The sequence below is a fragment of the Schistocerca nitens genome, chromosome 11, assembly GCF_023898315.1.
Source record: "Schistocerca nitens isolate TAMUIC-IGC-003100 chromosome 11, iqSchNite1.1, whole genome shotgun sequence".
Taxonomy (NCBI): domain Eukaryota; kingdom Metazoa; phylum Arthropoda; class Insecta; order Orthoptera; family Acrididae; genus Schistocerca; species Schistocerca nitens.
In genome coordinates, this window is record NC_064624.1 from 12249223 (window position 1) to 12263212 (window position 13990).

Genomic DNA, 13990 nt, shown 5'->3' on the forward strand with positions numbered 1-13990 from the left:
AGAGAAGTTTGTGGCACAACTTGACTAGAAGAAGGGAACAGTTGGTAGGACATGTTCTGAGCCATCAAGGGATCACCAATTTAGTATTGGAGGGCAACATGGAGGGTAGAAATCATTGAAGGATTCCAATAGATGAATACACTAAACAGATTCAGATGGATGTAGGTTGCAGTAGTTACTTGAAGATGGAGAAGCTTGCACAGGATAGAGTAGCATGGAGAGCTGCATCAAACAAGTCTCTGGAATGAAGGCCACAACGAGAACATGCCAACATAAGAAAAAGAAAGGAAATGTTGAGGGCAAACAATGCAGAACTCCCTGTAAAGAGACCTGCGCACAACCACAGAAGATAAAGTTATTCTTCTGGAGGGATAAAGATTGTGAGGTGTACTAAGAATTCCTTCCCTGAGGTGTAACGAGCAATATTGACATTTGCTGTCAACAAGTGAGATGTCTTGAGATGCAATCCAAAACAACAGCCAGGATAACACCTGCTCACATTCTGCTAGTGTGACTAGAAGCACTATACAGGAGTTAGGTTGGGAAGTATTCTGGACCGACCTTATTCACTTGTTCTTGCAACTTCAGATTTTCCACCTTTTCTACTCTCTACTGAACAACCTTCAACGAACTTCCTTTCCAGATGAAAATGCACTCCGAACACGGCTCACCGAGTTGTTCACCTCAATACCACACAATTTCTACAGTTGTGGAATCAAAAAGTTACCACAGTGTTGGCAGACTAATGCAAACAGTGAAGGCGAATGTATTACTGGTGATTAAAGCCTCTGTTGTGTGTATCTGTTGGGTTTATTAAACTCATGGAAATATGCTACAGACTTATGCACCAACCTAATACAAACCTAGACCTCTCAGAAGTTTTAATATGGGTGAACAGGAGCTTTACAAAAATATTTTCACACTCAGTGATGTAAACAAGGCTGCAGCTACAAATATGCACCTTTAGGATGTCAGTGCAGACTTACACATTAGGTGTACTGTGTAAGAGAGCTAACGGAAAGGCTGGCGGCTTCAGAGTCAAACAGTTGGGGTGCTGGTGCAGACTTGTATGCAACAGTTCTGTTGTGTAAGATGGCTTTAAATAATGGGATAACAACTGCAGTTTGCCCGTCTTCTAGTGCATGACAGTATTTACAAAATTTAATAGCTTAATATTTAAATAATTCCACACTGAGATTGTCTACTCCTGGTTATTTTATGGTTTTGGAAGACTTCAACACAGCATTTAATTCTTCCACTGATACAAGATTAATATGCACATCGCTAATTACAGTGTCCGTATTTTCCTCAAATTTTGGGAGTCAAGCCGCTCATTTTCTGAAATGCGGTTAATTTGAATCTTGTCTTTATACATACTAGAGTTAAAGTTACGAGGTCTGTTCAAAAATTGTGCAACACTCGTAATTTCGAGCCAACGGTAGGCTGGAACGAAACGCGGTTGTCACCCCTGCACACACCTGTGTTTAATGTGTAACTGCCACAAGTTTCATTGTTGTATGTGTGTTAGTTATTGTTCAGTGCCTTATTCAGTAGAATGTTATGTTGCAGAGTTTGTGAATTTCGAGATGGTAGAGTTAGAGGAGCAACATGCCTGCATTAAATTTTGTGTGAAACTCAAGAAAACCTTTACAGAGTCAAACCAAATCACGCAGGAAGCCTACGGGGATAAGTGCTGTAGACGTACTCGGTGTTACGTATGGTTCACACGGTTTAAATATGACCGGATGGAAGCTAAAGATGACCCTATTACGTGTCTGGAACGTCAACGAAATTGTGCGAGCCAATCAAAGATTGACTGTCCGAGAGATTGCAGAAGAATGTAACATTTCCATTGGATCACGTCACGAAATCCTGATACGGCATCTCGGAATGCGTCCTATTGCCGCCGAGTTCGTACCACGCCTCAAGAGTTGAGACCAGAAAGACCTTCGCCTCACTATCTGTGAAGAGCTTCTGGATCGCACAAATGAGAATGTGATGTTCCTTAAGATAATCATAACTAGTGATGAGACATGGTTCTATGGTTATGACGTTGAGATCAAGGTTCAATCTTCACAATAGGTTGGGAAAGGTTCACCAACACCAAAAAAAAAAGCTCGTTAGGTTAAGTCAAATATCAAAGCCATGCTGATAGTTTTCTTTTACTTTAATGATTAAATTCATCACGAACTTGTGTCACAGGGACAAACTGTTAATCGATGGTACTATCAGGACGTGTTGCGACACCTGCGAGCAAATGTGAGAAGGAAACGGCCTGAAATGTGGGTCTCGCATCACGATAACGCATCCGCAGATTCGTCTCTGTTGGTGCACGAGTATTGCAAAAAAAAAAAAAAAAAAAACACCACCACTGTGTTGCCTGACCCTCCATAATCTCGAGACCTGACCTCGGTGGACTTCTTTTTACTTCCAAAGTTGAAAACCTTGTCGAAAGGATGAAGATTTGCAATGATAGACGAGATAAAAGAAATTTCGCAGGCGGTGGTTCGTGCGTTCTAGCAAGAGACGTACCGAGACTGCTTCCTCAAGTCGAAATGGAGTCGGGAGCAGTGTACCAACCGTGGAGGAGAACATTTCGAAGGAGACCGTGCACAATAAGTAAAAGGTAAATGTAGAAAAATTTTGTGGACAAAGTTGTGGAATTTTCTGTACTGACCTCATATATTGCCCCAGTATTATCACACAATCTCAAGGAGGGCACATCAAAGATGAAAACACTGGTACATCATTTCACAAGACGAAGTGGTCTACAAGACACAAGAATGTTATTGAAATTGAGTCTGGCTGCAAAAGGGTACAATCTCACCCCAGCAAATGAGAGTACTCACCTCCGCTGCAGATGGCAGACCCGCTTCCATGATGCGCCCGAGTTGACTCGGATGCCCCTTTAATTAACGGCAACCCCAGCTGTGATGGAACGGGAAACCACCAGCTTCACGTTTTGCTCAATACGGATCCGAGACGTCAGTAGGCTGATAGATTGTGTTCCTCAGTCACCTACGGACATGCCAAAGAATTTTCAATATGAACAGATTCAAACAAAAGTTAAGATTGTACTACCAGACAGTCCACCTACAAATTATCTAATTATCTACGCTGCCAGCAGCATGACGAGGACCGACGTACACGGATACTCCCAATTACAGTTTGGAAATAAGTTTTAAATTCCTTTGCAAAAGTTTTTAATATGTTGCAAGCAGAGACAAGGTAAAAATTGTAAATCACCAGATATTCGAAAATATGTGAAAAGACTACACCATCAAGCTCTGCTTCCCTAAATCATCAGAGTATCTACACTTGGAATGTAAATCTCAGTTAAGAGTACTGTTTGTACACTATGTGATCAAAAGTATCTGGACACCCCAAAAACATATGTTCGTGATATTAAGTGCTTTGTGCTGCCACCTACTGCCAGGTACTCCGTATCAGCGACCTCAGTAGTCATTAGACATCGTGAGAGAGCAGAATGGGGTGCTCCGCAGAACTCACGGACTTCGAACGTGGTCACGTCATTGTGTGTCACTTGTGTCATACGCCTCTATGTGAGGTTTCCACAATCCTAAACATCCCTATTTCCACAGTTTCCAATGTGACAGTGAAGTGGAAACGTGAAGGGACATGTACATCACAAAAGCATACAGGCCGACCTCGTGTGTTGACTGACAGACAGCTGACAGTTGAAGAGGGTCGTAAAGTGTAAGAGGCAGACATCTGTCCAGGCCATCACACAGAAATTCCAAATTGCATCAGGATCCACTGCAAGTACTATGACTGTTAGGCAAGAGGTGAGAGAACTTGGATTTCACGGTCGAGCGGCTGCTCATAAGCGAGACATCGTGCCGGTAAATGTCAAACGACGCTTTGCTCAGTGTAAGGAGCGTACACATTGGACGACTGAACAGAGGAAAATGTGTGGAGTGACGAATCACGGTACACAATGTGGCGATCCGATGGCACAGTGTGGGTATGGCGAAAGCCCGATGAACATCATCTGGCAGTGTGCGTAGTGCCGACAGTAAAATTCGGAGGCAGTGATGTTATAGTGTGGTCATGTTTTTCGTGGAGGGGGCTTGCACCCCTTGTTGTTTTGCGTGACACTATCACAGCACAGGGCTACACTGATGTTCTAAGCACCTTCTCGCTTCCCACTGTAGAGCAATTCGGTGACGGCGATTGTATATTTTAACACGATCGAGCACCTGTTCGTATGCACAGCCTGTGGTGGAGTGGGTGCACAACCATGACATCCCTGCGTTGGACTGGCCTGCACGGAGTCATGACCTGAATCTTATAGAACACGTTTGGGATGTTTTGGAAAGTCGACTTTGTGCCAGGCCTCTCCTCAGTGCAGCACTCCGTGAAGAATGGGCTGCCAGTCCCCAAAAAACCTTGCAGCACCTGACTGAACGTATGCCTGCAAGAGTGGAAGCTGTCACCTAGGCTAAGGGTGGGCCGAGAGCATACGGAATTCCAGCATTACCGACGGAGGGCACCACGAACTTGTAAGGCATTTTCAGCCAGGTGTCCGGATACTTTTGATCAAATAGTGTATATGTTACAGATTTTAACCTTTGTGGTACACGATACTGTTTTCTGAGCTCAGTAACGTCAGATAATCACACAGTATAGACTGAGGTGACAAAAATCACGGGATACCTCCTGATACTGTCTCAGAGCACCTTCTGCCTTGTGTAGTGCAGCAACAGAGTAGCACTGTCTCAATAAGTTGTCGGAGGTCCCCTGCAGAAATACTGACCCCGCGGCCTCTATAGCTGCCCAGAATTGCAAAAGTGTTGCCAGTGCGGTATTTTATGCACAAACTTACATCTCGATCGAGTCCCGTAAATATTCTACGGGATTCGTGTCGGGTGATCTGGACGGACAAATTATTCGCTCGAATTATCCGGGATGTTCTGCAAACCACTTGCGAACAATTGTGATCCGATGACACTGTGGAATGTCGTCCGTAAATCTTGCATTACTGTTTGGGAACACGAAGTACACGAACGGCTTCAACGGTTTCCGTGTAGAGCAACGTAACCGGTGGTCGGTTTAGTCGGACCAGAGGACACCACAGTTACGGAGCCACCACCAGCTCGCACAGTGCCTCGTTGACAACTCGGGCCTTTGGGCACTGCCCTAATGGATGCATTCATTGTACATCCCACATTGATTTCTGTGGTTATTTCGTGCAGTGTTGCTTGTCTGTTAGCACTGACAACTACACAAAACCCCACTGCACTCATTAAGTGAAGGCTTGCAGCCATTGTGTTGTCCGTAAGTGGAGGTACTGTCTGGAAATTCGTATTCTCAGACAAACTGAGGCGTAGCGCCTTACTGAGGCATAGCGCCTTCCTATCACTCCTGTCACTCGTTAGGACGGTATCGTCATAGGCACGAGTCATCGACAGATGTCACCAACAGAGCTGCACGTAGTTGTACTAGTAGGCGGCAGAGGTCAGCAGTTGACGGACAGTGCTAGCAGTCGTAGTCAAAACAATGTTGTAAAGTTATGCTCGATTAATATTTAATGTATTTGCATACTTATAATTGTTTGATATGTGTAGCAATTAGCAGTGTGAGTGTTGTATGAGTGAAGAAGAACGGAAGTAAATGGAAATTGTTTTGTTTATTCACGAAGTAAAAGTCAAACTATACACGGGATTTACTATAATTAAATGTGCAGTCAGTTTACGGTACTAATAAATCGTGGGTAGAACACAAATTAATCGGTAATTTCCGAAGGAGTAATTTTATATTTGATACTTTTCTAAAATTATTTATTTATCAATTGCCATAGAAAGAAATGTTTTACTATGATTGGTCATTGAAGTAAAGCGCGGGTTAGCGCGGGATAATACTGCAACTTGATTTGCTTGAATTGAATTGAATTGAATTTTATTTGATCCTGTAAGATTACATTGTGTACAGTAAATGTACGTATAATATAGGACATGTCAAAGTATTAGACTTCTTTATCACTTATTTTCCTACACCTTTAGTTTACATTTTTACATCACTGATAATGAGTAACAATATATACAAATTTAATGGCATAAGTATTCTGCAACACTGTAAAACTCTTTTTCAATGAGATAGTCTTTAAGTTTCTTTGCAAAGTCATTGTGAAGTACACTATCTTGCAGGGTTTTGGGCAGACTTCTTAGTAGTCTTATACCAGAATACTGGGGTCCTTTTTCTAGCATTGCCAGTCGGTGGGGTATGCTCCATACTTCATTCTTCTTTCTTGTATTGTGGGTGTGTACACTAGCATTTGTAATCCAGTCCTCACTGCCTTTTGTGATGTACATTATTGTTTTGTATATATACAACGATGAAAAAGTTAAGATACCTAAATTCTTGAAACAGTTTCTGCAAGTTTCAGAGGTCTTTCTTCTTAAAATGGTCCTAATTGCTTTTTTTTTTGTAATGTGAACACTCGTTTTGTCTCTTGTGTGTTTGAGTTGCCCCACACAGTCACTCCATATTGTAAGTATGGTTCGAAAAGTCCATGATACACTGTACACAGAAGGTTCTTGTCTGAATACTGTGATGGCTGCATCATTAAGAATATGACAGAGCTCAGTTTCTTACAGACATTATTAATATGTTTTTTTCCATTTCAGGTCATTATCCACAAGAATACCTAAGAATCTAGCAGATTCTACTTCTTCCAGCCTTGTTCCATCAACCTCTAAATCCATGTCTACAGCCTTTTCCTTGTTTTTAAACACTGCATACATAGTCTTTTTTAGATTTATAACCAGTTCATTTTCCAACAGCCATTGGGCTGTGACATTTGCAGATATGTATGCTCTTCTCTCAAGCTGTTCCATATTTTGGTCACTATTTAGTATTGTCATGTCATCAGCATACAATATTTTCTTTTCTTCTTCCTCAACACCTATATCATTAACAAATACATTAAATAACAATGGCCCCATTACCGAACCCTGCGGCTGTTTGTGATATCAGCCAATCAGAAAAATGCAGGCTCGCGCCAATCTATGCTGGGAACAAAGCCTTTGGTGTGATCTAGTCGAGTCGGGGCTGAGGGTTCGAACTAGTAAGATCTCATTGAAAGTAGCTCCGACGAAAGTACTGTAAAATAGCGAAAAAATGCTAACTACGGCTTCGTGAAGTAGTACAACGCGTATTTAAGTGAACGGTATAGTGGGAGTTGTGTGGAATTTCGCACGGAATATCAAATTTATTGCTTCTGACTGTTAGTTAAAACCACGTGGCGTGTTGTGCGATCTAAGACTGGAACAGGTATTATGTGTAGAGCAGAGTGCACAACATTTGAGCGAGCATTTTCATAACTAAATGATCCGGTGAACTCTATTAACTTGGGTAACGGGTGAAAACAACATAAACTGGCTACGTGTGTGATTGTGGTGTGCATGTGAACTTTACATTGTGTAGACACTTAGTACGGACTTGGCAGTATTAACTGTGATCTTTATCATAAAAATACAACTGAAGATTTACATTGCCAAGTTAAAACTTTTATTTCAGTAGCTAGCCACGTCCCGTTTCCCAGACAATTCTACGTATGTTGCGACCTGCAGTAGACAGTAGTGGTCTAGTATTTTCTACTACAGCTTTTAGCTAGACAAATGAACATTGCTGGACACTGGCAGGGCAGTAAAATGTAACGTGCCACGCCGCAAAACACTGTGGATCCTGGAATATTGAGTTCTCTAATGACTTCCAAAATGGAGTGTGGCATTCTATTTTGGAAATCAATAGAAAATTCAACTACCATTGTGCATCCGAAGTCTATTGATTCCCGTCGTGCGGTCATAGTCGTGTCGGGAAGTTTTTCACATAAATCACCCGAGTACAAATGAGAGCTCCGCCAATGCGCTGCCCTTTTATAAATCGTGTACGTGATACTACCACCACCTGTGTAGCTGGATATCTCTATCCATGACTTTAGGCACCTCAGTGTAAAGTGCTACAGCTGGGAAATGTTAAAAGCAGGAGCAGCACCTTCTTCAAAAAGACAATCATATGTGAACACACGCACGCACTCATTCAAACACTCCCAGCCCCCCCCCCCCCTCTCTCTCTCTCTCTCTCTCTCTCTGTGTGTGTGTGTGTGTGTGTGTGTGTGTGTGTGTGTGTGTGTGTGTGTGTGTGTGTGTGTGTGTGTGTGTACGCGCACGATCCTACCTGCTCTCGATTCATTCCACATCGCAGAAGGCTCTCAAATGAATGACTCAGTGAATATGAGGGTAATCATGTAGGGGACTGCTTTCCTTGACAACTGGTACAGTAATCATGTAAGCGTCAAGCAACGAGCCCCTTCGTATACCTGGAGAACATTTATTTTTATAGAAATTGTACAGAAACTGCAGGACAGCATATAAAAATCTATTTCTACACCTACGTCCATACTCTGCAAACCAGTGTGAAGTGCATAGTACATGTCAGAGGGTAATTTCATTCTACTAGTTATCAGGCATTCCTCCTATACTATTCGTGCACGGATGCAGGAAGAGTGACTGTTTATATTCCTCAGTGTGAACTCTAATTAGTCTCATCTCGTCTTCACGATTCCTACAGGAGCGCTATCCATGAAGTGAAGAATACTTCTAGAGTCTTTAATTAATTTAGTAAGTATGCCTTCCGGGTAGTTTGCGCCTGTCCCCGAGAGTTTGTCAATGCGGGTTTTTGAACATTTCATAGCGCTGTCCCATTACTCGGTCGAAGCTGTGTGTGCGCCGTTTTCTCCATAATTCAATATCCTCCACACAAGTATAGGGGTGGGGTAAGATGATGTATTGCCTGTGAGAGAGAGAGCAGTGATGTGATTTAGGTTGCTAGGGTGCAATGTACAGTGTGTTCCACTCACAAACAGAGTGAGGGAAAAATGACACTCTATATACCACCGTACTTGCCCTAATCTCTCTAATCTTATATCCTCGGTCTTTATGCCAAATGTGTGTCTGCAGCAATAATCTTTCTCCATTCGGCATCAAACACAAGTTCTCTAAATTTTCTCAATAGTGCTCCTCGAAAAGAATGTCACCTTCCCTCCAGTGATTCACATTTGACTTCCAAACCGTCTCCGTAACACTCGCTTTTTGTTCGTAACTATCAGTAACGATGTCTTCGTGTAATCCGACCTGGTAAGGATCCCAAACACTCGAGCAGTACTCGAGAACAGGTCACACTAGCGGTCTCCTTTACAAATGAACCACACTTTGTTAAAATTCTGCCAAAAAACCAAAGTCGACACTTCCGCCTTCCGTACTACAACCCTTACAGGCTCGTTCCATTTCGTGTCACTTTGCGACGTTACACAAAGATATTTAATCGGCACGATTACGTCAGGCATCACACAACTAGTGTTACATTCGAACATTACATGTTTGTTTTTCCCGCTCATCTGTATTAAATTGCATTTTCCTATATTTACAGCTAGCTGCCATTCCTCACACCAACTAGTAATTTTTTCTAAGTCATCTGGTACCCTCCTACAGTCACTCAACTTTGACACCTTACTATACACCACAACACCGTCAGCAAACAACCGCAGATTGCTGCCCACCCCTTCCGCCAAATTATTCGTGTATACATAATGACCACTGTCCACCACAATGCCGGATGCTGCCTGTCGTGGTAACTAAAGTATGTAAGCAGACTAGACACGGACACGGGACCATACAGGGTAGCGCAGGGAAACGGGAAATTTCGAAATAACGACATTTCCACGAATAAATTCATAAAACTAGTAATTTATTAACGAAAGTGAATGTATTCAGTATGCCATTATTCAATATGTCTTTACAATCAAAATGTCCAAAAGTGTGTCTTTACTTTTTAAAGATGACATCGGAAAGATGTGCTCCCATTCGGTGTTCACACTCTAACAGCCTGTTACGAAAACTCTGGAATGCGCGGTGTAGCAAATCTTGGGGAATGGCAGTGATTTCGTTTTCAATTTTCTCCGTCAGTTCACGGATTGTTGCAGGACGTGTACGGTACACCTTGCCTTCAAGATATCCCCACAGGAAGAAGTCGCACACACCAAGATCAGGGGATCTCGCAGGCCATGCAGTGTCACCGTTACGTGAAACAATGCGTCTTCCAAACAACTGACGAACTGCTGCCATCGATTGTCGAGCAGTGTGTGACGTGAAACCACATGTTTTCGACGTTGAGATTACGCTCGTACAGTCTCGGTGTAAAGAATGTTTGAAGCATTTCGACATATCGAGCGTATGTTACTGTCACTGCACTGCCATCCCCACGTTCAAAAACAATAAGGGCCGATAACACTGTGACATGATACAGCACACCATATTGTGACCTTGGCGCTATGTAGTGGTCGCTGGTGAAACTCACAAGGATTGTCCTGTGCCAAATAACGAAAATTCTGTTTGTTCACGAATCCGTTCAGGTGGAAATGGGCTTCGTCTGATATCCGTAAGTTACCAAGGATATTGGCGTCCTCGTTGATTTTAGCCAACATCTGGCTACTAAACTCCATACGTGACGCTGGGTCTCGTTCGTGTAAGTGTTGCACAATCTGCAACTTATAGGGATGGAAGTCTAATTCGTGCAGTATTGTTTGTAAGCTTCGTCGCTTAATCCCTAGCGAAGATGCATGCTGTCGAACGGAGCGGCGTGGACTTGTCTCGATTGCAGCTCTAGCAGCTGAAATGTTCTCTGGGGTACGTACCGTTGGAATGCCACCTGGAGGTTTCTTTTTCAAGGCAGATCCTGTTTCTTCAAAATTACGCACCCACGTTGTAATCGCATGCGCAGATGGGACACATCCGTGACGTCCAAGTTGGTAACGCTGTCGAAATGTTCTCTGCGCGGCAGTTGCACTGTCACCATTTTTGTAAGACGCTCTCACAGCTACTGCACGTTCCGCACCAGTCCAATACTCCACGATTACTAAATGGCAATGCGTTCACATCAATTGTGCAAAGTTTCGAACATCTGCCGGCGCTGTAACGTTCAAAATTTCCCGTTCCCCTGCGCCACCCTGTACTAGCAGACATATTGGCTGCAAGTGGCGAAATCCATTGAGATAAGTGACTTTGACAAAGGGCAGGTTATTATTACCCAGAGCCTCTGAACGAACATATCCAAAATGGCAAACCTGGTCAAATGCTCACGTGCTACTGTCGTGCGCATCTATGGAAAGAGGTACGAGGACATTGAAACTATGACTAGGTGCTAAATAGTCGGATATCGACAACTCTTCACAGAACGTACAGTTCGGACGCTTGTCTGCTCTATAAAGTAGGATAGATAGTGATACTTGGAATCTCTGCCAAAAGAGCAGAATGCTGGTGCATGTACACATGTTTCTGAGCACGCCATTGTTGAAGATGGAGCTCAGCAGCAGACCACGCCTTTGTGTTTACATGTTGACCCAACAATGTTGTCAATTATGACTGCAGTGAGCACTGGACCGTGGGGATTCGAGTATTTATCAATGGATGTGTGTCGGCTGTTCAGCTGAATCCCAGTTTTGCTACATTAGGTTGACGGTTCTCTCCACAAACACTGTCAGTGAAGTGAACGGCGGCTCGAAACATGCAGTGCACCACAGACAGAGGCTGGTGGGAGCAGTATTACACTATCGGAGACGGGACTTTTGGTAGTAATTGTAGACACGCCGACAGCTACGAACCGCCTGCATCGCATCCCTTCGCGCTCGATGTCTTCCCTGACAATGGTGTCATCTTTCAGCAGTACAATCGTCAGTGCCTCGGAGTCAGATCTGTGCTACAGTGGTTCGAGGAACACTAAACTGAACTCGTGTCGATGTCTCGGCGACCAAAGGTGCCTGTTGTAAATCCTACGGAATCCATCTGGATTGCTATTGGACATCATCACTGCATATGTCCTGTTATTTACACAAATTACACGACCTGTGCGTGGACACCTAATGCTGAATACCTTTAACAAACATACCCATGAACCATCAGATCGATGCCATGCAGAAACAGTGATGTATTTCGTTCCAAAGACGGACAAACAAGCTATCGAGCAGGTCATAAACGTTTTGGCTCATCAGTGTGCAGAGGTCCTATCACAGTTTCCTGGGCCACTCCTGACAATACAATTGTTTCTGACAAACACTCACCGTCGAGGACAACACACTGGGTCCTATTACTTAGGAAGTCTCCGAGCCACTCGCATACCTGGGAACCTATTCTGTATCCTCGTACTTTCTTTAACCGTCAGCAGTGAGGCACCGTATCAAATGCTTCTGAGACTCTGGCTGTTGCCCTTCATCCATAGTTCACAGTATAATATGCGAGAAAAAGGCAAGCTGAATTTGATACAAGCAATGCTTTTTCATCTCTAGGAAATTTATTATATTCAAACAGAGCATATGTTCTAGGATTCTGCAGCAAACCGATGTTAAGGATATAGGTCAGTAATTTTGCAGGTGCAATCTCTTATCTTTCTTACGTGCAACAGTCACGTGCACTTTTTTCAGTCACTCGGGGCTTAGTACTGTGCGAGAGATTCGAGATAAATGCGAGCAAACTAAGGCGCCAGTGCCGTAGAATACCCTTTGTAGAACCGAGTTGGGATTCCATCTGGACCTGTCAACGAAGTGAAGCACAGGGTGTTGGACAGCATGTTCAGCAAGTGGCTGGTCCAGCTGTCTCTTGGCCACAGTTTCTCGGTGGATATTCGTGCGGACAGACAGCTCGTCAGCTGTCTTCACCAAGTAAAGAGGGGCACAGTGTTTCCAACTTAGCTTGTAGACCACATGACTACTTTCACAGGTAGATCTACCTTCAATGGGATGGGTGATGTATGTGACCAGACTCTAGTGGGTGGTGGTGGTGGTGGTGGTGGTGGTGGTGGTGGGAGGAGGATGTGTCTAGGTCTGTTGCAGGGATATGAGCCATGAGGCAAGGAGTGGGGCGAAGGGGTGAAGTACGGATGAACGAGGATACCGTGTAGGTACAGTGGGCGGCAAAATACTATTGTGGGAAGGATGGGGAGTAAATTCCTCGTTTTGGGGCACAATGAGAGGTAGTGGAAACCTTGGCAGAGAATGTGACTCAGTTGGTCCAGTCGGTGGTGCCGAGTCAAGACAGGAATGCTCCACTGTGGGTGGACGGTGGGACTTTGGGAGTTGGGGGGTGTTTGGAGAGATTAGGCACAAGAGATCTGTTCCTACACAAGGCTGGGAGGGCAATTTCGGCCTGCGAGGGCCTCAGTGAGACCCTCAGTATATTTTGACACAGACTATTTGTCAATACAGATCGACGGCCACGAGCAGCTACACTGTACGGAAGAGACTTCTCGGTTGTTGTTGTTGTGATCTTCAGTCCTGAGACTGGTTTGATGCAGCTCTCCATGCTACTCTATCCTGTGCAAGCTTCTTCATCTCCCAGTACCTACTGCAACCTACATCCTTCTGAATCTGCTTAGTGTATTGATCTCTTGGTCTCCCTCTACGATTTTTACCCTCCACGCTGCCCTCCAATGCTAAATTTGTGATCCCTTGATGCCTCAAAACATGTCCTACCAACCGATCCCTTCTTCTAGTCAAGTTATGCCACAAACTTCTCTTCTCCCCAATCCTATTCAATACCTCCTCATTAGTTACGTGATCTACCCACCTTACCTTGAGCATTCTTCTGTAACACCACATTTCGAAAGATTCTATTCTCTTCTTGTCCAAACTGGTTATCGTCCATGTTTCACTTCCATACATGGCTACACTCCATACAAATACTTTCAGAAACGACTTCCTGACAGTTAAATCTATACTCGATGTTAACAAATTTCTCTTCTTCAGAAACGATTTCCTTGCCATTGCCAGTCTACATTTTATATCCTCTCTACTTCGACCATCATCAGTTATTTTACTCCCTAAATAGCAAAACTCCTTTACTACTTTAAGTGTCTCATTTCCTAATCTAATCCCCTCAGCATCACCCGATTTAATTTCGCTACATTCCATTATCCTCGT

General features: G+C 43.7%; 1 protein-coding gene across 3 annotated transcripts in view; it reads right to left on the reverse strand.

Moving 5' to 3' along the window:
- The window catches only part of LOC126213520 (zinc finger protein 436-like), a 189674-nt gene that overhangs the window by 131761 nt on the left and 43923 nt on the right, over positions 1 to 13990 (reverse strand). For all 3 annotated transcript variants that reach the window (XM_049941353.1, XM_049941352.1, XM_049941351.1), the window contains exon 2: positions 2850 to 3018. In XM_049941353.1, coding sequence (XP_049797310.1) covers positions 2850 to 2879 — 30 coding nt within the window. In that variant the 5' untranslated portion in view covers positions 2880 to 3018. The remainder of the gene's footprint in view (positions 1 to 2849; positions 3019 to 13990) is intronic.